The following is a 27,726-nucleotide window of genomic DNA, read 5'->3' as shown; positions in this document are numbered from 1 at the left end:
TTTTCAAACTGTGCTTGCGATTTTTCAAACTGCGCCTGTTGCTGTTGCAGTAGAGCTTGCATTTGTTCGAAACTGACTGCCATGATTGAGTTTCGAAATGAAGATAACCCGTCGCCACTGTTGTATCTCTTCACCTGCCCTGAGCCTTACTGGGTTATAGTCAGAAGACAAGAAGACGACCTGAAGGAACTGTGTATTAACGCAATTACGAACTTCAATATATATGATTCACTTGTCACCGTACTTGACGGTCGATCTGCTGTCAACCAACCAGTGTGTCTCCCACACACCCACACTGGTTCTCGGTTGAGCCTAGATGGCCGTCTGTGCGCTTGTGTACGGGGTGCCCTGGCCATGGAGTGGGTGTGAACATTCTGTGTCCTTATTTGACCTTTCTCCGGCACATGATGAAATCGGACGTGATTCCGACGTGGGGGCATAGTCGCACGGCTCTGTTCCACATGATTGTTCCGCTGCGCAGTAGGCTGATGTGTAGCCGTATTAGTCTACTCGTTAATGGAATCTAATCATGGTTTGCCAATGAAAGTTCCTAGTTTGCTGTGAGTGATTTACGGTGGGGTGAAAACCTCGCAGGTATGCCTAGCCTAATCGGATGGCCATCTTGGTTCAGGTTCTGGATACCGAAAAAAAAACGCATATTGCCGCACCTAATTTACGAAAGCCAGAGATTTTCGACTACACGGTGCATACGCCAAACCATAGGCACCAATCTTGGATACTAATTTTTGTCTATCACTCCTTCTGGAACAAGCCTCTGAACGGTATGCCCGTAACATGCCATGTTTCTTCCTCCGCGAAATTACGGACAAATTGTTGAGAAATCCAGAACCTAGTGGATACTAGTCAAACAAATGCAGCTGTCCTCTCTAAACCCCGCAGGTGTCCAGAATCCTGTCGACGAAATGTGAGGAAATGTTTGCAAGCTCAGCAAACACATCAACAGCCAACTGACTGAAAATCGATAAACACACACGAAATATCAATATGTTGACACGGTGTCACTGATCCAAAAAAGACCTACAGGTAGTTATAGAGGAAACTGGTAATCATCGGCAACCATTCTGGATCTCTGGTTCAACAGAATTGTTTGGATTGCTCGGTAGGTTCTTTCGAACAACACTTCAGTTGTCACCCACCTACCTCTCACCCAAAGTGCTTGTCTGCATGAATAGCATGAACTTCGGATAGGAATGTCCTTGAATCTCAGACGCTAATGAGCATATCTTTTTAACTAGGCATCACTGAACTTCTGCCCCAAAATGACTTCCAGTTGCCTCCATCAAAGATGGTGGTAAATTGCTCAGCCAGTGCCTGTTTGCCTCCTACTTCTCTCTGGGACAGAGGTTCTTTCAAACACCTGGAGTGAGTCAGTAACTGTCACCTTCAAAAATAAGACTTGCAGTGAGCTCGGCAACCATAGAACCTGACCCTCGTAATGTGGCCCCCGGATACATTGAAGCTACATCACCTTACAGCGACATGCGAAGTCTTGAGCAGAAAACATCAAGTGAAATTTTGGCCGCATCACCGACCACATCTTCCTTCTCCGTCAAATGTTAGAGAAACGCCATAGGTACAGACGAATCACAGTCCCTGCTTTTATTACCTCAGCAATGCCTTGGATTCTATCAGTCGGTGAGATCTAACAAAGCGTCACTAAAATGGGATGCTCCTGGAGTCCGTGAACCCAGCCTAGTCTTTTTATGAGTGTGTATGAAGAGCCCTCCAAAATACCCTGCAGAATTGGTGTTCGGCAAGGATGCGCACACTGTCACTATTTGTATTCAACTTCATCATCTAAGAGGTGGCGAAGCTAACGTTACAGTTCTCAACAACTGGTTGTTCAAACCATTCTTGATGAGAACCCAGTCGGTCTGGAAATGTAATGCCATACAGTATAAATATGTTAAGGCAAACAGAAAACAGGCACTTTTGCATGGACTCATCGCCGTCGCTCCAACCTTCGGGATGTGCCTTGCGCCTACAGAGTGAGCAGTCATGGAGTAGAACATGCCGCCCCTGAACATACACCTCACAATCCATGAATAAGCACTGAAGGTTTTTTAAACACATCAGCATTTGTACTTGTAGCTCTACTTGTACTGCAACGATGAGTCCGATTGCTAGATCAGCCACTTATTGTAACTAGTCATTAAGGCAAACAAAAAACTGGTTTGAACATGGGGAAAATCCCATCCAGGTTGCAGTCCATATTAATCTGTTAGACGTTCGTCTTTTCAAAAGTGCAGTTATTCTATCCGCTCCTCGGATGTCATTAGGAATAAGTAGTGATGTGTGAGAAATTGTTCCGCTTCTCCGGCATCTCTGGTCCATTGGCTTGCGGTACGAGACTGATACGTTTTGATGGTATACTTCACAAACCAATCTCTTTTTGAATGTAATTTTCTTTTATGGACGCCTTCAGCCGTGTTACTTCCTTCGGGGTGGGCCGATCAGCCTGCAACCAACGGTGGCCGTTGGCTTGCTAACATGCCTATCGTATTCTCTAACAATCAATGAAAAGTGATTTCATGACCTTGTGCTAGCAACTCCACAAAATCTATCAAGGAAAATCTAAAAGGACTCCGTGAAGTGGCTCATTCGTTGACGAAAGAGATTTGATCCGGCATGCCCCAGGTACATAGCATACACCCAAGAGGAAATCTGACTGATATCTTTTACTCTTCCTTCGTTGGGGCTGTTCTGACTTTCGTACTTGGTTGTGGCAATTTCCCAAATGACCAGAACATACGCTGTTTTTATGCGTTTGATCAGTGGTACATTTGTATAGTGTTCACCAGTACAATGCATTTTCGCACGATACGCCGGATACGGGATGCAAACTGCACTAAGTAAGAAGGGTAGGAAATCAACTCTGGCGTAAGATGATGAAAGCCGTCCTTTTATAGTACCTCGTGATGTGCCTCTGCGATTTGTCTGAGGTTTCACTAGTTTTATTCAAGTTTGCTTTTGCGTAAAGTTCCAAAAAGTGATGTGGGTTAACCTTCGGTGGAAAAACTGTACAGATTTTCTCATGTTTCAGAACGTGACTATGGACAGGATATAGAAAGGAGCTTTGATAGTTAGGTTACAATTCTGTGCACCTCTAGCACGAAATTCCTGGCGAATTACACGCAGGTTGAACCAGTGAGAAAAGTGAAACGCACGGAAAAACTAACAGCTTAGGGAATTACACGGAACAAGTTTTCTAGACCAGTGCACACCAACAGACTGCTACACAACGTGTGTATGGATTGCAAGACAACATATTAGACACTGCAACACTGAGTTCAGTAATTCCAGTAATCTAGAGCTGTAAATCACGTTGACAAACTTGAGACGATGTAATCCAAGCTGATTTCAAAAAAAATCTTGTGGTTTATATAGGTAGGGCACACCATCATCCCCACTAGAAAGGTGGTGAGTTCGATCGATGCTGAGTAGTGCTGAACAATGCCAGTCGTTTTGAGAAATACACTAATTTGCAAATCAATTTGGTTTTCACGAGTGGCTCAACTGAATCTCTCGTTTATGATATTCTACAAGTGAATGTGCTGCACACAGGCCGCCTCATGATTCAGTTGGCACGATATTCGAGATATCGCAATGTATTTTCATAAAGGAAGCTACTCACAAGTTTGCTGAAAATTCTTCGACAGCACACGACCTGTTTCGCCCTTCGTGGGGCTCATCAGGTAGGCGCAGTCCCCGAGTTTCCGTCAACCTTATGATCTACCTGAACCCAAATTGGACTGTTTTCGGGGACTGCGCCTACCTGATGAGCCCCAAGAAGGGCGAAACCGGTCGCGGGCTGTCGAAGAGTTTTCAGCAACCTTGTGAGTAGTTTCCTTCATGAGATTGCCAGTCGTTGTTTGTGATTTCGCCCATCATAATGGTTACCAGACAACCTATCTAAGCTTTTGCGCTTGTGCACAACCAACGTAATGTTACCGCTCAGTCTCACAAAACGTGAACGGACAGCCGATGTCATAATTAGGGGCCAGATGAATTCGGGGTCCCCAGACTTACCTGGAGACTATTTGGGACATAAACACCAATAAAATAACGAGAAACTGGTGATACGAAGACAACATTTGTACTATATGTGTTGTTTACACTGGTCACTATCACAGAACATTTTTGTCATATGATGAACAATGCTCACAGTCAATTAAAATTGACAGTTGAAGTCAATTAAAACAATAGAACAGCTTTCCTCCCTTAATGGAGTTCCCAAGGAACAAAAACGTGATCACACTCTCCCGGAATCTTCAGCAAAACCAGCTGAGCATGGCGGTAGCTGCGCTTCGAAAATTTTAGTAGCATAGAACAAAAATAGGTCTTAGTCGACATCCCTCCAACGCATTTACTGCATTTCCGCACCTGACAAAATACTATATATATATATATATATATGTATATATATATATAGCTTGGAAATATATCGGCTAAGAATGAGGATCAAGAGGAATGCTGTGCTCATCAGCTAACGTGACATAAACTAGTCCCAAATTTCCAGTCTCTTTGTTATTACCGTTTGACTTAGATGACTTGCTGTCTGTGATCCATCACTGTCTAATTGCAACGGTCGAGCGTGTTTACTTTTTACGGAAATGACAGTTTCCAACAAACTAATTGTATTTCAACCCCACCCAAAAAGGAGCGAGTTGCCTTGCCAACTATACCAACCTTATTCCTCTGTTAAATTGAGTCCGCACAACTAGATGCATCGTAAAAACTACAAGACATCCTGGGCCACGAATAGTTGAGCGCAGATTGAAACATCCTAAGAGGGTGCAGTTACACTGTGCAAAATCAGCCATCATAAAATTTTTTTGGAACAGCCGTCACACGGCGGATTCAACCAAAGTGTTTAAGATGACTTTTATGGTCTCTGATAGGCAAAACCACAACATTGCTGAAGCAGTCACAACACAGCGTCTTGATACTCTTTTGTGCGCAAACTCACCTGCATTGTAATGTATCTTGAACTCGATAGTCCACTTTCTGTAGATTTATTTTAGTCCCGTTAGGTAACCATATTGCATCGTTATATTCTTGCGTTGCAGTGACTCTGTTCTAAATTTCATCACCATGATGGCGTATTCGAATTGATTTCCTCTTGTCCCTCCATGACTAATTGATTTTGTTCGCCCGGCTGATATCACATGCCTTGCTGATCCAATCACTAACGCCAGCCCCGACACTTGACACAGACTCGTGAACTTTTGCGAATAAGTCCGGTTTCAGATGACTGCTCAGCTTAACATCTTAAGGGAATCTGTTGATTTGCAGTTTTAATATTCACACAGAATCGTCAAAACCGGCTTCCTACAGTCTAACTATTGGGAACGAATTGCTCCGTTATAGTTCATAAAAATCTTTATACCATAACATTGAAAGAATGGGGACACCTACCCGTGTTGTCAGAATAATCGCTTAGGAATTCACAACCATTTTGTGGGTGCAAAAAGTTCATGGTTCAACAGTTCTCATATTTCCCGTCACCGGAGGCTTGAACGTTGATCCACCCTGTTGTTAATCTTTTAGTTAGATTACGATGGCATAGTTTGCTTCAAATAAACCCTTCAATCAATGATGAAATTCTTTCATGTTACTTATTGTGCGTCTTGAGAATGAAACGATCGACGAACTTCGTCATCATCAAGCTCGGTTACGCTAGACAGTGAAATTACCCAGTTTGTATATTATTTGCGCGCCAAGATAAGATTAGTTTACCGGTCTAATATTTGGAAGATCATTGTAATTCTCTCCATGACTGGCACATAAAACGTGCTTCGTTCATGCTATTGCACCGTTCTAATTACCAAAAACTAATTACGATGAAGCAGAATCAGAGAGGAAAACAAATATCCCATTTTAAAAAGCGGGATAAGATCTAGTCGAAACTATTGTATCAGTGAACCTATAACGTTGTTCTGCGTAAGGGAAACGTGAAAGCATATGCATATTTAAAAGTGAAAATCGAATCATATGTCTCGAAAAGTACTGTCGTTTGTTCAAGAATTTTGTTTTCACAGGAGACTCGACTAAGTCCGGTTGAAACCCTCGTTTATAAGAATCCACTCCAACTGAATGCGCTTCACCGAGATGGCTCAGTGGTTAGAGCGCGAATTTACTGACCGGAAGGTCCGTGGTTCGAACCCAACCTCTGCCTCTCAACTTCCCCTGCCTAGACTCGGGCAACCTGGCAATGTCCCAGCCCTCGTGCCTCCTTCATGTAGCATGGCAGCTAAACACCGAAAGGGTGCTACAGCTGAACGATTATTATTATTATTTATTATTGCTTCACCGAAGAGTTTTCAGCAACCTTGTGAGCAACGTCTCACTTCTGGAAAAAACAATATCCGCTTTGCAGCTGCGCATTTAAGCCAACTGTGATAGGTCTGTAACGCTGCTAATGCATATTGGTTTTAAAAAATCACCCCAACATGCATTAACAGAAACTCTGATTAGTGGGCGGCATGAAAATTTGACGTCTAAAGGCATAAGTAGGCCAAACGATGTAAAGGCGAATCGCTTAGTAAAATTATACGGAAGGATGAGTAAAGTGAGACTTGTTTGATTTCGGACATCATTGGCAAAGACTCAGGTTATCTTGCTTATTTTGAAGAATATCGGCTAAGAATGAGGATCAAGAGGAATGCTGTGCTCATCAGCTAACGTGACATAAACTAGTCCCAAATTTCCAGTCTCTTTGTTATTACCGTTTGACTTAGATGACTTGCTGTCTGTGATCCATCACTGTCTAATTGCAACGGTCGAGCGTGTTTACTTTTTACGGAAATGACAGTTTCCAACAAACTAATTGTATTTCAACCCCACCCAAAAAGGAGCGAGTTGCCTTGCCAACTATACCAACCTTATTCCTCTGTTAAATTGAGTCCGCACAACTAGATGCATCGTAAAAACTACAAGACATCCTGGGCCACGAATAGTTGAGCGCAGATTGAAACATCCTAAGAGGGTACAGTTACACTGTGCAAAATCAGCCATCATAAAATTTTTTTGGAACAGCCGTCACACGGCGGATTCAACCAAAGTGTTTAAGATGACTTTTATGGTCTCTGATAGGCAAAACCACAACATTGCTGAAGCAGTCACAACACAGCGTCTTGATACTCTTTTGTGCGCAAACTCACCTGCATTGTAATGTATCTTGAACTCGATAGTCCACTTTCTGTAGATTTATTTTAGTCCCGTTAGGTAACCATATTGCATCGTTATATTCTTGCGTTGCAGTGACTCTGTTCTAAATTTCATCACCATGATGGCGTATTCGAATTGATTTCCTCTTGTCCCTCCATGACTAATTGATTTTGTTCGCCCGGCTGATATCACATGCCTTGCTGATCCAATCACTAACGCCAGCCCCGACACTTGACACAGACTCGTGAACTTTTGCGAATAAGTCCGGTTTCAGATGACTGCTCAGCTTAACATCTTAAGGGAATCTGTTGATTTGCAGTTTTAATATTCACACAGAATCGTCAAAACCGGCTTCCTACAGTCTAACTATTGGGAACGAATTGCTCCGTTATAGTTCATAAAAATCTTTATACCATAACATTGAAAGAATGGGGACACCTACCCGTGTTGTCAGAATAATCGCTTAGGAATTCACAACCATTTTGTGGGTGCAAAAAGTTCATGGTTCAACAGTTCTCATATTTCCCGTCACCGGAGGCTTGAACGTTGATCCACCCTGTTGTTAATCTTTTAGTTAGATTACGATGGCATAGTTTGCTTCAAATAAACCCTTCAATCAATGATGAAATTCTTTCATGTTACTTATTGTGCGTCTTGAGAATGAAACGATCGACGAACTTCGTCATCATCAAGCTCGGTTACGCTAGACAGTGAAATTACCCAGTTTGTATATTATTTGCGCGCCAAGATAAGATTAGTTTACCGGTCTAATATTTGGAAGATCATTGTAATTCTCTCCATGACTGGCACATAAAACGTGCTTCGTTCATGCTATTGCACCGTTCTAATTACCAAAAACTAATTACGATGAAGCAGAATCAGAGAGGAAAACAAATATCCCATTTTAAAAAGCGGGATAAGATCTAGTCGAAACTATTGTATCAGTGAACCTATAACGTTGTTCTGCGTAAGGGAAACGTGAAAGCATATGCATATTTAAAAGTGAAAATCGAATCATATGTCTCGAAAAGTACTGTCGTTTGTTCAAGAATTTTGTTTTCACAGGAGACTCGACTAAGTCCGGTTGAAACCCTCGTTTATAAGAATCCACTCCAACTGAATGCGCTTCACCGAGATGGCTCAGTGGTTAGAGCGCGAATTTACTGACCGGAAGGTCCGTGGTTCGAACCCAACCTCTGCCTCTCAACTTCCCCTGCCTAGACTCGGGCAACCTGGCAATGTCCCAGCCCTCGTGCCTCCTTCATGTAGCATGGCAGCTAAACACCGAAAGGGTGCTACAGCTGAACGATTATTATTATTATTTATTATTGCTTCACCGAAGAGTTTTCAGCAACCTTGTGAGCAACGTCTCACTTCTGGAAAAAACAATATCCGCTTTGCAGCTGCGCATTTAAGCCAACTGTGATAGGTCTGTAACGCTGCTAATGCATATTGGTTTTAAAAAATCACCCCAACATGCATTAACAGAAACTCTGATTAGTGGGCGGCATGAAAATTTGACGTCTAAAGGCATAAGTAGGCCAAACGATGTAAAGGCGAATCGCTTAGTAAAATTATACGGAAGGATGAGTAAAGTGAGACTTGTTTGATTTCGGACATCATTGGCAAAGACTCAGGTTATCTTGCTTATTTTGAAGAATGGAGGAGAAGAGATTTCAGGATATGAAAGTGAACGGGAGAAAGTCGTGAACAGCCTGAATTATGAAGATGAATACATTGGAAATCAGCATTATTTTCCAAGGCTCATCTTCTGAGATGAAATGCATTGAAATGAACTTTCCATCATGTCTCTGACATCACGTTTCTGACCCGTATAACAAAATGGATGGAACCACAGCATTGTAAACTCGACCCTTGACGAATAAGCTGATGGCACGCCTACACCAGAGGTGACACAGGTTCACGAAACTTGCTCTGGCCTTCCTAATCCGGATGGAAATGCCACCTTTCAGGAGACCACCGGGAGCGATACAGATGCGTTCCATTCCGAGGAGATAGGTTCTAAGTGTGCAAACAGTGTCCCACCTATACCCACAGGAGAAGAGGACACGTCGCTCACGCGTCACATAAGCAGGAAGACGACTGTCACCTGTTACCGCGTGAACCAGGAATTATGGGTACCGAATCATCGTAAGGTTTTATTTTTTATTCGTTATTTATTATTTATTATATGTTATTTGTTATTTGATTACTTTTGTTTATTCATTATTCGTTACCATTATCTATTATTTATTCATTTGTTTATTTTAATTATTTTTGTGAGATCCACAATGCGGACGTTTGCCGACAAAGGACAATGGCTGCAAAGTGTTTCTTGCCTTGCAAGCATTAATTCATTGGAGGATAAAATACAGTGAACTTTTGCGGTGCAAACAAAAGTATAACATCCTGCAAGATTTCTGACTGCGAATCCCATAACTAAGCATTTTAATTTTTCATCCCAGTGGTTCCAAGTCCTATCTCAGGCGGCATATTGTCGAAAGAATTGATTTAAATGCACTTCTAAGTGTTTCACTTCGACGCGACTGGTACTGCTATTTTTCACACCATAAACGGGGAAATGACGTAGTTTTTCTTTCTTCAGGTGTTAGAGCAATGCCATATAGACAGACAACCTACGAAATTGGTTTTCCTCGAGTTTAATGGTGCGTTCGACTCCGTCCATCGGTCAGTGCTGTCAACAACACTTGCTCAACAGGGTGTGCCCAGAAGTTTGTGAATACAGTCAGGTTCCTATATTCACATAATTCTGGATATGTAAGTGTGAAGTGAGTTATCTAAGACCTTTTCCACAAAATGTTGTGTCCGACAAGGATGTTCACTCTGTTCGTTCTTGCTCAACTTTGTCATCGATGAAATTATAAGGCCAAAGCTGCAAGGTCTTCAAACCCCCCAGTTTTCAAATCTGTAGTGCTGGGAAACTTGTCGATCTGGGGTACGCAGACGATATAGTCCACATCTTTGAAGCTCAAGACTAATCACAAGGTCTGCTGAAAAAGATGACCACCATCATACCATCTTTTCGGATGTGTCTTGCATCTTCAAAGCGTAACCTCATGGTTAAGGACTGCAGTCTCTAAACGAACCACTTTCAACTCAAGGAGAATCACTGGAAGTTCTGGAGAATTTTACACACATTCGTAGTTGTATTGGCTCTGACGGAAGTGTGTCCAAACTCAGTGCACGACTCTCCATGGTTTGATTCACGTTTGCTAATTTGTGTCAGTGGTGGCGTCAACAAGACACCAGTGGATGTCAAGAGTCGCGTGTACTAGGCAACAGTAACGGCTATATTGTTGTGTGGTTGCAAAACATTACCTCTGCGGACAAAAGGTATGAGGCACCTTGGGATTGTTGACCACGCATGCCTCAGAAGCATTGCTGCTGTCGTATAGCATCAACGGATTCGTAAGGAGGTAATTGTAAGACGGGAATCTGGTTGTGCAAGGGACACTTCAGCCGCACCTTCGGCTGCAATGGTTCGGTTATTCGCTAGGCATGCGGTGACACTGTCTATTGGGACGATTGTTGTGTTTCCGTGCCTCCCTCAGAATAGAGTAAACCTCTAGGTGATCAACGTACGAACTAATAGAAGAATGTAAAAGATACCACGAAGTATTTTGGGGCTGTTGGTGTTGTACGTGACCCTTCATACGCTTGACTGGAGACACTGTGATAAATGACAGCTGATCGGTGTCGGTGGCATTCGTATTGTCAGTTTAATTCCATATTGTTCGACTGAACGCTTAGAGGTGTAGGCACCTCAGAATGCTTGCGATAGGCCAGCGCTAGGTCCACTTCCCCACCCACTCTTTCATCTTCTTTTTATCCTAAGGCTTTAAATATGATGAAACAAACCTTGTGGTTGTACTGCAGTGAAGCATCAGTCTCAATACTGACGTGAATACCCCTGGTGATGATCACATCGATGATGTTGATGATGAAATTCCCCTAAAATGTGGTCGATCTGAGGAATTTTGCCTCATGAAGACAGTTAGCGTGAAGAAGTTACGTTCGGCATTGCATTCACATGAGAATTATTAAACTCGGAAACAGCTAGCTGGCGATCAAATGAATCGTGTCAGTTTTACGACCTCAGTCGGCATGATGAAGAGTGCGTATGCCCACCATCCGAACACAAATTAGCTGATCTGATGTGACTACTTACCAGGAATTTTAATGAGAACGTGTTGACATCCAACCCCCCGAGCACCGTATTCCATGCTTTAGACGAAGCGAATTGTATGAATATCAATTCACTATGGAAAACGTGAAAATCTTTGCATATGGGAACAGGAGGCATGGAAGATAATTTCTAGAGGCCCCACTTTACGCAACACTACGTGCAAAGGACCAAATCCCTCACAAGAATACTCAAGGAGAGCCAATTATCGGATTCACAAATCAAAAATCAAGGAACTGCTTGGAGTTGAATGAACAAAGGTCACAAGCCGGTCAATGATGGAGGTCACTCCAGCATCGATAAGAGCACGATGGCAGGGGGGCAAGCTCACAATTCACGTGGTCATGGATCAATCAGGACACAGGATAACAGAACAACGAATGGAACGGACCGACCGATCAGACAACCAACCGGCTAGTAGAACAAACGTTAACACACACACACACACAAAACTACTCAACGCACAACCACCAACACATCGCTACGCTCGACCATGGCTCCAACAAAGCACTGATGATGTCATTCCGATTGGTGATGAAACGTTTGCAGTTGAATTGCCTAGCTCAGCGAACAAACCAACGACCACCAGACTTCAGTTTTCATAGGGGTCCATCTGGGCTGGTTATCCACTGACAATGAGCATCTTTTGAAACTCTTGGAAGATTAGAACACGGGACCTACAGAATAGTAAGTCAGCACTGCACGGTTATATCGGACGTGATTGACCAACGGTGTGAATAACATGAAGCTAAAAAATGTAGCGTCACCGTTTTTGAGTTCTGCAGTTCACGCCGTGTTGTATTGTGCTAAACTCTGATTAGCCAATCCTGGTCGAGTAGGATAGTGTGAGTATCAGCCAGGCATTTCCGGACTCAAAGCTTTTACTGATTGTCCTCATCACGGATGGACAGCTAATCTACGGTTTCCACAAGAGATCAACCCCATTGGGAGGGGAAAATTCTGGTTGAATCTCCAGAATCTTTTAGTTGCATGAGAGCATGCATATATTTAGCGTTTTCCTGCAAATAAGAATGTCGTTACATCCAATTGTCTTACTATTAACTGGCGGTAAAGTCACTAACTTAGCTCATTAGACAAGAAGGCGTGATCGACGGGCGTACCCCATTCAGTGTGACACCGCGTCTAGTCACGTGTGCTAAAGTCAACAATCAGTTCAACTAACTTGAAACCTATGTTCCACTCAAGAATTTCACCATGAGACAACTTTACATGGGGCTATCATTGCAGCGTTCACGTGACATGTAGAAAGTGCTTGGTCTAAAAAAGTACCTGTAAGCTAAGATTCCCCGGAGAAAGTGCGCAGAGTTTCCAAACGATAGACCATCCTAATTCTGACCACAACCTGTCAGAACCTGCCGTATTCAAAACCACTTTGTCGCCTCTTACTTTCAGCAATTCCGAAACCATGATACCGGACTGAACACATTACGATTGGATAAATCAAGTGGATCTAATCTCTGGTAAGAAAGTTCGTTCAATTTTGTCTCTTCTATATAAATATATTTTCATCCTTCCCAGTTGAAATGTCTGAAATGAAATTGTGTCAGGACACGAACCTGAAATTGTTCTTTCACTGGTACTGACAATAGTTTAGTCTTGAGGGTTATTCCGAACACGACATGGTGGGTAACATGAACGGCACATAAATTCCAATGGAGAAGGCAATCCTTGTCACAAACAACTTACTGCATTGTTCCTCGGAAGACAAATTCTCCGCACGAAATTGTGATAGTCTTTTCAAGACGTCAACGAAACACAACTTCGGCATATTGCGAAGGTATATAGATCCGTCCATCAGAGTTAACGATCTAAATCCAAGTAGTTCCACATTGGGGCCATCCATTATTTGCAAAACTGGCCCAGAACTCGATCCACGAACTGAGCAGAATAAAAGTTGCAGGAAGAAAATCGTTCATGGTGAAGTTAAGTATACTTAATTCATTTCATATGTCGTAGCTTCTAATATAACTACGCGGGATAAAAGAAACTGATGTGCGCAAGATGGATTTCAGCGGAATGTTTGCAGGACACAACTGGGAAGCAGAAACAGGAAGGTTAACCAGGTGTTCTTGATACAAATTATACCCATTTTTGTTAGAAATTCCTCTTAAAGTTTTTGTGTACCTTGTACGGAAAAGGCTAATTGGTTGTCGATCAGAGGGCTTTTGATCTGTTTGCGGGGTTTGGCAATTTGCTTGTAGACGTTCCGCCACTAATTACGGGGACATCCCCAGCACGCGGTTCGGAGGGTGCAAGCTTCGTAAAGACAAGGAGCACACGTTGTACGGAGAACTGCATACCCGTATCTCCCTCTACTGATGGCAGCTGTAACTATCGTGGTCCCGAGAATAGATTAAAGGCGATCCTCTACCAGTCGTTCTCCTATCAATCCTCAGTAACTAAAGTGAGAAACGCCGAAATCATCGGTTTCTTTTTCGTGTAAAAGCAACCGAGCTTTACTGGTTTACCTGTTCAGTAAACCTGTACATTTTGTCAGAAACGTCTCGTTACTGATGGACTTGGTGTAGCTAAAACGACAGCATAACCATCACAACAACATTGAATATTATTAACCCGAATACCGAGTGCTACGTCGCACTGATTTCCGGACCAAGGGACAAGGTTGAGGGAGGCAGGCAAAACAATCTCGTCGACCGCACAAAATGCAGCAGAGGGAAGAAGTACTGGTTTCGACTAACCGTAAGAGAACATGTGGATGAACAAAAAGCGGACATAAAAGGGTGCGATGCACCATCTTTGGTCGCGGCTCATGTAGACCAAAATCGCCACGGAATCATTTTGAATACAATGAAGATCCAGGCAAACGGAGTTACACAATGGAGGAAGAAATTCCTAAAATCAATGGCTATCAGCTACGAACTCAACTAACCACATTGAACTAGGCCGAATCTGGGTATACCACAGCCGGTGAGCTTAAACAGAACCGATCATCAGGTAACTTAATCGCGGGATAGCCTCATAAGCGAAATGGCAGGGCGAAGTTTATCGGATGCAGGTTGCAGAGGTGTAACTTAGAGGTCATCAGGATACCAGGCAACCAGAACTCGGCCCAAAAGCCACCAATAAAAAACCACGATCCAAAACAATCGATCGTGCTCGTAAGCAACCTTTTGGTCCATATAAAGTATGTCAGTGCGGGCGTATAAATGATCAAGACATACACCACGATGCCTCGCTAGCCAGTCGCGCAGTTATGATGTTACCTGAACTGAAAACAAGACGCTCACAACAAACTATCAAGCGCAACGAACAAGCCAGCCACCATGTACACTGTATTCTGGTTTGTCATTTCATATCGATATTTATGGTGTCGATCGCTGGATTTAATGTCACCTGTTTAGGTAGTCCTAATGTGCTAAGTATTCTCCAGACAAACCCAATATTCTGGTCGCACTCTCATCACAGTTTATCTCTAGTGCTCAACAGCAGGCTATATCAACAGTATATAGCACGTCCTACTATGTGACGAGGTACCATAGGATAATCTTGACAACTCTCCAGTCCAGTACTGAAGAAAGCCAATGGTTACCGTGAACGTCCACTCGGTCAAGAATGTCCAAGTTGCCACTTAAATTTTGATAAAACTGTCACATTAAAAATGCGTACTTCAGATAAATCGATGCCTCGGTTTCGCTTTTGTTGGTACGGGATAAAACCATAGTATAGACGGCCAAATTCTGAGAATGAATTCCTACTGAGAGATGCCCTTAATTTTAGCTCGTGCAGAACTGCAACGCCGTACCTCTTGGCAGAAAACACACTGCAATATTCATCAAGTCTTCGTCGTCTCTTAATCTGACCACCACTAGCCTCTAGTTTTATCTCCAACTGCTAAGATCCACAAACCACACTACCATCCACCGTTAGTTGCATGCCGTAGGGTGTCCACAGAGTTGATGTTGCCACGCTGATCACTCACACCACACGACATATTCCCCTATTGCATGACGCAAAGCACGTCAATGCGAAGAAAACCAGGCCAGTCAATGGTTACTCCTTCCGTTTGCGAAAAAAAACTGGAAAACGCAGTATCATTATAGTGAAAACATTTGGGGTTTTATTAGGAAGTGTAATACACAATCCCATGACGATTAAACCATGAACGCCCAACTTTCATCAGCATGAAAGTCAAATGATTTGTCATTCGAAACACATGATGCTTTATTTGAGTACGATGGAACTGGTTGCGACAAACCATGGTCACTGTTTTCGTTATGGCTAACTGTTAATTTTGGTTGAGCATACGTGGACGAAATGATGAAACCGTTAGTTTGGTGTGGGTTCATGGTTTAAAATCCGAAGAGTGAAGTGGAGAACTGTCTGACATAGGAGTCACATGTCAGATAAAAGTAATCAGCTTTCCTGCAAATTTTGCATAAAATTGCTGAATGCCGTGTTCAGGTCGATAATTCCTATGTAGATCTGAGGGTGCACGTTCGGTCTTTAGTCATGCAGAGACAGCATGTGTGATTTTGACACTAGTACAGTATAGTACTGCACCCTGATTAACGCAACCTTGTTAAGTTTAGGAATGTTTTACCAAAAAAAGTACACGCTAATGCGAGAATTCCGCAAGTGTACCAGATTACTGCTTACCCTCCATCGTGATTGATTCCACATTCTCCAAGAAAGTCAAGTTGGTCAGTTCCAGCGGTGCCCCACGTAGATCAAGATAAACTGTGCCTACAATGCCTCGTAAGTTCCGAAGGTTCCAGAGCAGGCTCAAGTCCTTAATGGGGTCCTTCACAATGCGACTACAAGAAAAATGATATATTTTTGCGCATTCATCATATTCAGTCGACGAGGCACGCATGTGTTAAAACGGAAGACCCATTGAGAACAATAATGCCAATTAAGTCCAGATATATTTACCAAAAAGTAAGGTTAAAACTTGAAACGCAGACAGAAATGAAGCAAGGTGACTGCTAACAGTCCGAAGCCCAGTGAGGGTTTAGGCGTGGAACTCGGGTTTCATCAAAAGATTGCTAAGAGCTCGGGGCGTCTACTTCATTTTTATGGCGTCTAACCGCCATAGAACATGCTTCTGAAAACTGTTGTACACAAAACAGGATACCTGATTCTCATATTGTGTTGAGCTAAAGCGGAAACGTTGTTCCTTACTCAGCAGTGTGACCTATTCTAAGAAATAGAAATTCCCGCACGTCCAGTGCATCATCACGAGATCGCTTTAAAAGCCTGAATGTAACAGACCTGGTAACAAAAAAGTATGCTTAGCACCGTGCGGCTCGGCGCTGAATTGGATAAATGCACATCGCGAACCACGAGGTAGTAGTTTGGGACCGTCAGGCACACTGAAGTTTCAAGTAATAAGTGTGAAGAACATTATTGCTGCCGTTGATCAAATCATGTCTAAACGGACTAATCATATTTTTCAATGTCGACGTACGTGGAATGTACAGAGTGGACTAGTCCAGATGGATTTCAAAGTCCCCACGAGTTAAAACAAAAAAGTTTGCTCGAGGGGTTTCTTCACCAGACAACACTGTTGTGAACTACGTTGTGAACAGTAACGGCAAAAATGGACTGCTGGTCAAGACATAGGCACTGTTCCAAAATCCATGGTATTCGTTGAATGCGAAAACCTCATTTTTCTGTTTGTTATCTTTTTCAAGTTCATCAAACTCTTCATGCCAGTAGCGATTTCTAGACAGCCGCAATCCATTTTTAGACTTCACCAAGTACTATAGAAGTGATTCCATTCTGATTAGTACGACATGGCAGATGTAAACAGTTGAATCGCCCATGTGTTGGAGGGACGAAAAAAGGATGCTGGTTATACCAGGTCAAATCGAGCGTCAAAACCTTATTCGCTTGACAAATGGGTACGATTTCAATCAACTAATAGCACAGTCCACTTCCACTGAAGGAAACTAAGCTTCTTCTGGAAGCTGACTATTGAAAATGTACCCCGCGTCCTTGTACAACTAGTACCAGTCAGGCGTGCGTTACAGATATCCTGGTCTATTAGTCAGCAGCCTGAGTAGCCATACTGATGAGTGTCCAGGCGCGCGTATAAGTAGCTACCATTCTGTTCTACCTACAACGTGCTTCTACCTATAAACTACGTCTGACTACTGCGGCCTGTTTAACTTTTAACCCCTGACCATCTTTTGCATTTTCTGTGTTATAGCATGTTCCTCCTTGTCACACAGATTACAACGGATCTGCCAGAGCATCGGCCAAAAAACAGACGGGCTGCTTCTCACTAATTCTTTCGAAAACTTGATGCTTGTGTACAGCACATCACAAATGTTTACTCCTGAGAATGAGCGTTTGTCCGAAAAACTCAAAACCACACCATCGCTTATGGTCAGGGGAGCAGGGCGCTCCTCCGGTTTTCAATACCGGTTAACTAAGCGTTCGTTGTATCCTAATAATTGCGTACTTGACTTACGGAATCATTGATCAGATACCGTAGTCCTAGTTAGTTTGACAACAATCTGAATGACCGCATATGCTTAAGTGTTCGCCTCGCATAAAACATCATATGAACAGACTTCAGTAAGGAGGCTGGATACAGATTCTGTGCCGTGACGACATAGAATATTCATCTTTATGACAAGCACACCTGTTTCTTGTAGCAGCCAGTGACATCCATGAGGTACGTGATTTCAAGTAGCGTACGCCACGTTCGCAGTTACAGACTCCGCACTGCCGAGCGTGAGGAACCCGGAAGCATGCGTAAACTAATTAGATCGGCTATCCGATTGTTCTTTCTCGCCATAAGAATTACTCACTGTAGAACTTCGTTAGTCTCAAACGTGCGATAAGAATTAACGATCGAAATTACAGGAGATTTTGAACTGATATAGAACTGGTTCCTTACTACATAACGCTACGCTATCTATATATGAAATATGAGTCACCACCAATGGTGGCCTACTCATCATATTTTCTCTCCGTTATTCATTGAAATCATACCGCTGAACCACGATTACAATATAAGTGATCTAGAACTGTGATCTAGAACGTGACCTAGAACTATTAGTCATGCCCAATTAAGATTTCATTGATTATCAGTTACTTTCCACGTATCATGCCAAAGCATTATTCAACAGGTTAACATCTTCACTCAGACATCGAAGAATATGGCGGCCGCTGCATTCAGCCATCTACTGAAGTACTGGCTAGTCTATTGTGATGAGAGGAAAATACAATCTATCTCCATTTACTCCCCACTTTAAGGGTGTGAAATCGAAAGGATTTATCCATTCCATTAGCTGGAATGAAATCACATCTCTTACGGATTATTTTAGTGAAACAGGCACCACGACCATGTTCCAGAATTACTTCTACGAGTGAAGGTGGATGCATGGAATGTCCGGAGAACAAATTTTATCCCTACGTAGATTTTACACTCCGTGTCATCTACAGTAAACAGTTTGACACCTGTGATAGTCAGGTGTTTGGACTTACTGCACTCAACTCAGTTTTGTCTGTTATGTATTTGTTTGAAACAGATAATGAGATACAGAATGGCTTTTGACAACTCATACCGGCTTGTTTAGGCGTTGGTCCGGCAAAGTAGATTCGTTGTTCGCCGTGCACATGCATATATTGTCATAGCTGTATTTGATGTTGAACCGTGGGATGAAAGACGCTGTTTTTAGGATGGTCGGCTAGAAATCGGGATTTGTACTATTAAGACGACTCGGTCTACATGTTATCCACAGCCCAGCCGGACACTCACTGGACAGTTGCCGCTGACCGCCGTACTTGAGAAGCTGTGACCTGATACACCCAAGACACCGGTTCGTTATCAGGTCAGAGATAGTCGAATTGCAATGAAATGAAGCAGGTAAGTGCAAAGCTCCCCTGCAACCACTAGAATTGGTACCCACAGATTTTTGGTCACCTGCACCATAAGCGATGCCCGTTTAGAACCACACTTTATTGAAGATTCAAAACGTTAACGACGTATGTTCAGTCGGGTTTTCTACAGCATCATCTCTTAAGCAATACCAACCAAATGAACAGCTGACAAAGACCAAAAAGGGCAGTGAAATCCTGGAAGGTCATTCAATTTCGAACCCGCAACCTCTAAGAAAAATCATATTATCATTCTCGGTTATTCATTTAAAGGTCTCATTTCTTCTTTCAGTAGAATCAGAAACCGGACATGTGTCACATTCGGATAAATTTCTAATAATGACAATATAGACTGTATCTAAACAGCTAAAAAGAATGTAATCCAATTTCTGCGGTATAAAAAAAATCCGAGGGCAGGATTCCATATTAACTTTCAAAACTCTACAGGTCTCTCGCGATGATCGTCTGTGAAAACCTCTATGAAAAAACTTCTCTCATCAATCTCGGAAATTACTGATGAAGAAAAAAAGCGTTCAGCTGTAGCACCCTTCCGGTGCCTAGCTGTCATGACACCCGAAAGGAGCACGAGGGCTGGGATACTGCCAAGTTGCCCAAGCCTAGACAGGGAAGTCGAGTGACGGAGGTCGGATTCGAACCACGAACCTTCCGGTCAGTGAATTCGCGCTCTAACCACTTGGGCCATCTCGCCCCCAATCACTGATGCATCCACGTCCGCTGGGTAGACTAGCAGACTGAGTTACTTTTCACTACCCTGAATCATTAATTTTACTATATTGTACAGTGGGCTCACTTATAAGGGTTTCACAGCGACTGCCGTTCAAAAGAATGTCCGTTACGCCAAAAACGTAACCTGACAGACTGTGAATCTTTTCAATTCATGGTATCACACATGTACCTCGAAGTCTCAAGTTGATAGTACATTTTATCCAACGATCTTCACACGTTTGTTTATTACTATGTATACGTGTTCCCAGATATCCATCGCTGTTGCTATGACTGCAGTTCATTTTAGAACTAAAAAACGTTTGTGTTCTCCTAGTTTAGAATCCTGCTCTCTCCCCACCTTGCCAGTTCGTCTGTAAATGGGGCCGTGACAGTGGAAATTCAAGAGTTATTTGATAGAGCTCGTCCCCAAAATCTTCTGTAATTGGTTAATTCCATTGAAAATTAGGAAAAATAGGTGCTAAGCGCAAGGAGCGGAATTAACTGAACCGAATAGCTGGTCTATTGTCAAATGTATAGTAGCCAACTCACTTCCCCTTGAATGACTCCTCACTGACATACAGCATTCCCGTGTAATAAACGCATGATTTGAATCGTCGTAGTGCCTCGCTATCCAATATAGCTAGGCTTCGGTCCTTTCCAAAGATTGATTCCTCTGTGCAATCTAAAGTGTAGAAGAATATTTTCAGTTTTGTCAAAACAGCAGACGGCCAGTACCGTATTCGCTAACAGGTTACCTGAAACCTAGATTTTGAGAAACATCCTTTGAGGAACTTCTGGTGATAGATCAAAAGTATAAACATTTTTCCAAAGTGTATTGAATTACCAAAACTTTGAACTTAAATACTTTCATGCCACAGATATACATGTGACAGTGAAACGACTTTCGATGCCTACCGGCCATAACATCCCAAAGAAGCACGAGGCCTGAGATGCTGCCTGGTTGCCCAGACCTAGACAGGTCTGGGCAGGTTGAGTTCAAACCAAGGTAGGCTAAAACAAAACTCTGCATCTTGCCTCTACATCTAAGTCACTTTAGGCAATGTTTACTTGTCCACTTAGACAAGTAACCACCTACGTGTCCCCACATATGCAGTTGATTGAATGAACAGCAATCAATGAGGTCAGTACTGGCAGTCTGTTCATACACTGCACATCTACAAGATAAGATACTATGAATAGGCATCAAAGTTCATTGGCTTTGATCTTCGATCTACCCAGCCCTTCCATACCCGCCTTACTCTAACTGGTTCACTTTTGTTTTATATAACCCTATGTTTGATCTTCACCAGCCAGAAGTGGAATGAGTGGAAAAGATTTCTATACTTCTAAAACCCGATCGAATAACACATTGCCAAATACTGGCAAGGTGAAAAACTCTCCATGATCCATTGAAGTTTCTGCACCAAACATTCAGGTACTTTTCACCTCTTCAGTGGAGCCATCACAAAACCTTGCACCACTTGGTTTAGTCAAGACAGTGTGATCTATTTGGGAGTTGTATATGTTCCACTGATACATATGAAGCACATCCCTTGAGGACTGACACCTAGGTATTGTTTGGATGTAACAAGTAGTTAAATTAGCAAGCTTTTAGAGGACGACAACTCCAGCTGCATATATATATATATATATAGATATATATATATAAATNCCTTATCCTGATTAGATACCGGCTAAGTTAATACGCTGTTCCGGATCACTGCTGCAAAAAAAAACAAGAGTAAAACTAGTCCAAGTCTCCAGTGACAGAATGAAAAGCTACATAGGAAATAATGCGGACTGTATTAACTCGCCGGGAAAAGTGGATTTCAGGACACCTAGGGAATTGTTGATGTTGTAGAGGGGTTGGAAATCTTCAGCTAAATTTTCGATCTGTAAGTGTAGCTGGTTTACACTGAGTGACCTAAAAGCACTGTTTTCTCCTTATTGACAATCATCAGCAAGGCGCAAATCAAGAGGCTCTAGAGAGTCTCGAACCCTTGATATTCAGGCGAGTAGTCTGAATGCTTAACATTTTGACTAGGAGTCGCTGATCAGTTGTGTGATCCGCCGATCAAGTTGCTGTAACCAAATCTATGTACTAGAATTGAAGATGCCAGATGCAAAGAACCTGTCTTGGATAGCCGCTTTAAGATCACATTATTCTCATTAGAACAAACATGCCCAAACTCTTCTGACTGAGTGTGAGCTTCTTGAATACGGCGTAAAGTATCGCATGCCGAACAGATACAAAACTTACGGACCAGACAAACGCGTTTCAGTAGTAATATTTCCATCAAGTTTTCCCTGCACCTTTTCTCTGTTGACAGGTCTCAAGATGTACAGATTAAAGCACCAAGTTTGCCGGACATGTATTTCTAAATATACTGTTTTAAATCTAAAAATGACTGAAGATGGCACTAACGCCTTTCGGCCTTACATCACCATCGGCATAGAATCCATCCGAATCACTTGAAATGGAGCTACCGTACTACTTACGTGAAAACGGTTTGAGAAGCCTAATGAAAAATTCCACGACGAAATATGAATAGACGGTCATTCGTACGCTGGTTGCTACGCAACACTCATAACAATGCTAGCTAGTCAGTTGGAGATCATAGGTCGAGCAACATTCTCTCGTAGCTGAAACCAATGAAACTACAGTTCTAATGCTCACCTGAGTAAAGTATTTTTAGCACTTTTACGTAGATCCAAAACAAATTATGCCGAAAGTATAACTACACAAACTTCTTTCAAAGTGTTATACAATCCGACACTTTCGAGGCAAATCCATAAGATAGGAAGCATAAGGAATCATGGCAGCCGTCATTCTAGGTCAATCCCAACAGACTTCCTCGTTGCTGCGATCAAAACAGAGAAACTCACGTTCCGGACATCCACTAGGAGGGCAGACTTGACAGGTTCCATTGACAGGAATTTCCTTTTTAAGGTTGCATTCGATAACACAATATGTGTTTGATTTCAGGAAAGGAGCTGGGGTTGGAAAGATACAGTAAATTTATAGAGAAAATCATCTAAACTTAAATGAAACACTCAGTCCTAACACTTAGTAACCGGATGTACTAGGAGAACGAGATTAAGGGGTTTGTATTTGTCACTCTTTTCCTGAGCGCAGAAGATTTAAATCAAGCGAAGTATTAGTCTGAGGTTCTTACAAGGAGGTTAGTCATGACCCCCAACTATATGAGCTATTATCAGTGTTCATAACCCTTTTGTCTATCTCGTTTCGTGCATAAAACCTGAGGTCACTGTTCACCGGTAAAAAGGCCATTATAATGAATAGGGTGAATCATTAGGAAAGGTTTTGGAATGATTCACGGTCATTGGCATCTGCTAATTCCTTCTGCAGTCATTTAAAAGAATGAGGTATGGTACTGAAAGCAACTTGCAATGAAACTGTGAAATTCCGTGATCCTGGGCAACAAAGACCAACTATTTATTTATTCCTGTATCTAGACTAAACTCTCTCGGAGAATTTTAACAGTTTAATCGGATCTAAACCAACACGACACCTCAAGCTATTCACTGAAAGTGTTATATTTTGTACCACACTTACAAAATAATGGATTATAGTTCACATAAGTACAGCAAAATAGGCAGTGTCTCAAGTGGATAAACCGGAGCAACCGAGGCAGATGGAGTACATTTTGCAAAGCGAATTTCATAGTTTTGTTCGCCCTTCTTCAGTAGACATTATAAATGCCTAAGCACCGTTCAAATGTGTGACCGTTATGTTTTGTTTTCCGTGTTCAACTGTAAAGATCACTGTAACCATGCGTAATCGCATAAGTCTGAATCAAACGGTAAATATTCAGAGAGCTGAGACCTAATCCCGATGCCAGAATATATAGATCAATGGAGCGGTTCCATCGTCAACGTGCCAAGATTCTTCCCAATATCATTCGTCCAGAGAATGAGGAGACACTGCCTGCCTAATTAAAAGTTGTATAGTAAGCGTGCGGTGTAGCCACCTCACACGTTAGTGGAAGTATTTTCACCAACAGAACGTGGAAAAATTATTATGCACGTACTCAAGTCCACCATAAGAAGAGGTCATGTCAAATATACTAGTGTTACGCAATAAGAAGTAGGTTAAAGAAAACACCTGGAACCTAACTCATGTCACATTTCTTTCTGTCTTCATAATATATACATATATATCTGGTATAGGTATATATATATGAGGCGCAATCAAGATTTCAGTTGCGTTATCTCGAGTTAATTTGCGAACTGCGGATTTTTCACTTGGCTTACTAGTAAACCGGACTTCTTTTGGCCATTTCTTGAAAGAACCTCGATTGCAAACTTTTGCATTAGACTTCAAAGTGGATTTTGGACAAACCTACAGTACCAATGGGGTTCAGACAAAGTTCAAAATGGTTTTCGAGATCTATGTCTTTTGAGGGTCGATAATATGCACACATGGCTTATTTGGCTTATATGCGGTGCTTAATAAACATCCGGAGTGACTAGAAGTATTCTCTTTCGAGGACAGTTGGCTAATTGATGCAGGAAGAGTGATGAGCGCTGCGTGATGCTCGTACAAATATCACAGCACGTTTGAACGGCTTGTAAGTATCCTTTATCAACCATAGTATGGGACCCCGAGGACCGAAGCTAAAACACATACAACCTGAGAAACTCCAGAATAAACCAAGTCAGCGTTTTAAGGTTCCCATATCCCAGTCGATCTGTAGTAAAGTTGATGTTTGCAAAACTTGAACACAGATACTGAACCTAAGTGTTGCTTATCTGCATTTACATATATGCATAAATACCCCCAGAAGAGATCCATCTGAAGATTGTTCACTTCCACAGAAGAGTAGGGGTTCGCAGTTGTGGACAGTGGCTGGAACAGTGAACTCTTGAGCGTCGTCAGTAAATTGCAAGTAATTTTTACTTGGCAAAGTGGGATGCCGCGCATAAGATAACGAGAGCCAGGTGAATCCGGAAAATTGGGTAAGCAGTTTACACAATCGAGCGAGGAACTAAAGCATCTAAGCACGACACAGTGGAAGGCATCAAAGTCATCTGACTATCTTACGGTATTGGTGCCTCCCGGCAGCTCCTGTGATTTACAGTAACACACCAAAACTTTTATCTAGAACAGCTAGAGGATATTGCTAATTTCCTCAGAATTATGTTGCCCTTTTGAGTGCTAGCAACATCAGAGTAGGACCAACTGCAAGCAACAGCTTGATACAGCTCACTATCCTACTCAGCTTGATGAAACAGTCAGTCACATTATGAAGTGGATAAACAAGACACAGGAAAACGTGTCTCTCACAGATTGTCATCAATCCATTCATTCATTCGTTCATTCATTTATTCATTCACTCATTCATTCATTCGTCACTGTTATTAAATCCGCCTTGGTAAAATATCTGCTATTGGGTATTCACTAATGCCTTTATACATCACAACCAAGTCATAGTTTTTCCATCGGTCGAACTTTTGCATTTAAAGCAAAGAAAACAAAGCCATGTGCTTGTAGATACAGGTGCGTATATACGCGGTTAGTAGACATTTCAAATGCTCCGAAATTATGTGCCGTTTACAGAGGAAAATCAAGTGTAATATCACCGACAGAATGGAACCCAGTACTTGAAATATTTACTCGGACAAAACGATTTTCACATTTGAAGTTACGGACTGATGTCTTGTGAATTTTACGGGTAGCTCACCTGGACATGTTTCCACACACGTATCATGAAAGTTGTACTTGAATTCCGGGTTAGGTATAGTCCGGCTGTCTGCTCGATTGACGATGAACTGCGGCGGACATTGACTGACACATTTACCATCGTTTTCTGCGTGTTTACAGGCCTAAAATCAAACACCGTGGGTGATAAAGAATGAAAATTGAACCAGGCTACACCAGGACATAACGGTAATGAATCTTTGCAAAAAATGTATGAAAATCGGAAAAAAATATCACAATCATTTCCGCTCTTTCATGTAGATGCGTAATTTTAATTGAGAATAGATGTAGCAGCGAACGGTGCCGAAGAGGCAAAGCCAGCTGGAGAACCAATGCCAAATTCCAAGAAACAGCTTAGGCCTGGATCTAACCCGCACATTTACTACTGACACCGAACCTCAAGTCATTTTATGATCTACTAAAATATCTCACCTGAAGTTGGCTAGGTTAATTAATAGGGTGTTGTCAGTGGGATGCTCTAACCGATATCTTGCGCTACATTCGCACCATGGAGACAGAGCGTGTGGCTGCAAATACGGAATTCGCACATGATATCTTACTCGCACAAACGGACGTTAGAGAGAAAACCATGAATGTGAAATATACACGTTATCCTCTAATCGAAGGTAATCGAGTACAGAATATCCTGTTAGGCTGTAAACTTGTCTCGAGCAGAAATATGCGTAGTTTAGGATTGTTTCCGTGATTTTTGAGGAAATAGACTATTTTACATCATAAGTAGTCACATAAACCTTTTTGTATCAAAAAGGGATTTTCTGAGGGATGCTGGTACCGGAGGTAGAAAAAGGATAGTTCAGACCGTTGAGCCCATAGCTATCCATCTGTCCCACAAAATGGTCTTTGTCACGCACCAGTACCCAAAGACGACGTTGCGTGACAATTGCGGATGTAGCCAGTTCGGTTGTGATTTTTCATTTTTGGATTCTGGCCTGCATCTTTCAGATGTGAACCAAATCATCCCATTGGTTGCTTTCTAAGGCAAACCAGGCGCATTTACACGCCGGCATGTCACTTACAATTTCAAAACACGATGATGGTTTCGGCCCTGTATGAGACGAAATGTAGTGAGTGGAACAACACCACATGACTCCATCAGGAACGCAATGTTTTTTCTGACGTTATTTAACGCACTAAACCGTAATGCACACGTAGCTTGAGGGAAATTCATTTTGTAGAATTTTCGCAAAAGGTAAGATTCGGTCATTTGATGTTCAGCTCAACACTATCTCAAGAACGATTCTGTAGACGATATTAAATCAGCTTCGACAACAGACAAAGCCGCACAATGGTAATGATGAATAATTCGCTCGTCTTTGTTATAAAACATGAAATCTAGAAATATTTGTTGTTCTAAAAACACCTCATGAGTTCGCGAACGATCAGTGCCTGCGAATCTACACTGTCGACTTAAAAATGAGCTCCAAGTAGTGTTTCACATTAGCACACGAAAGCGCTAGTTTACTTGGACAGAAGAAGTAAAGAATTTACATCATCAAAACGGCTCTTCAAGAATGCGTACATCCCGACTGACGAAGATATCTTCTGCTTATATGGTGAGAATTTACAATACGTTCAAAAATTACTACGCCAAAATGATGATGCACAACACTGAACATTAGTACGCAGATTCGAATCTAGTTACCGCCCATAAAACTTATCATGGGAAGTTGTCCTCAACAATAAGCGAAGTACAAATTGCATTTTTTAAAAGCAGTTTATTCAACCACTTTGTCGTTAATGTTCCGGGAGGCAATTAGGTCACAATTACGGGCATTTTGGCAAGAATACGTCTGTAAATTTTTCGCTACTCGTATGCGGTAAGATAGAAATACCTATAATTGGCAACTTGAAGACATTGCGAATATATGCCTACGAAATTCCTTATGACTACAATTTATGGTCTTTTAAAAGGGTGGGGTGGGTTGCTAAAAGACAAACAAATCATGCGACCTTACGGTCGTGATATATTCAAAGGGAAAGTGAGTTTCAA

At 42.1% G+C, this 27,726-nt stretch overlaps 1 protein-coding gene across 1 annotated transcript in view; it reads right to left on the bottom strand.

Moving 5' to 3' along the window:
* T265_13536 (hypothetical protein) overlaps positions 1–27,726 on the bottom strand; it is a gene marked incomplete at both ends in the record, with an annotated part of 89,843 nt that overhangs the window by 35,838 nt on the left and 26,279 nt on the right. The window contains 5 exons of the mRNA XM_009169334.1: positions 13,103–13,294; positions 16,034–16,191; positions 20,543–20,675; positions 22,880–22,987; positions 25,699–25,840. Of these exons, the coding sequence (XP_009167598.1) occupies positions 13,103–13,294; positions 16,034–16,191; positions 20,543–20,675; positions 22,880–22,987; positions 25,699–25,840 (733 nt within the window). The remainder of the gene's footprint in view (positions 1–13,102; positions 13,295–16,033; positions 16,192–20,542; positions 20,676–22,879; positions 22,988–25,698; positions 25,841–27,726) is intronic.

This window comes from Opisthorchis viverrini (genome assembly GCF_000715545.1).
Source record: "Opisthorchis viverrini unplaced genomic scaffold opera_v5_75, whole genome shotgun sequence".
Taxonomy (NCBI): Eukaryota; Metazoa; Platyhelminthes; class Trematoda; order Opisthorchiida; family Opisthorchiidae; genus Opisthorchis; species Opisthorchis viverrini.
This window is presented reverse-complemented; position numbering and strand designations above follow the sequence as displayed.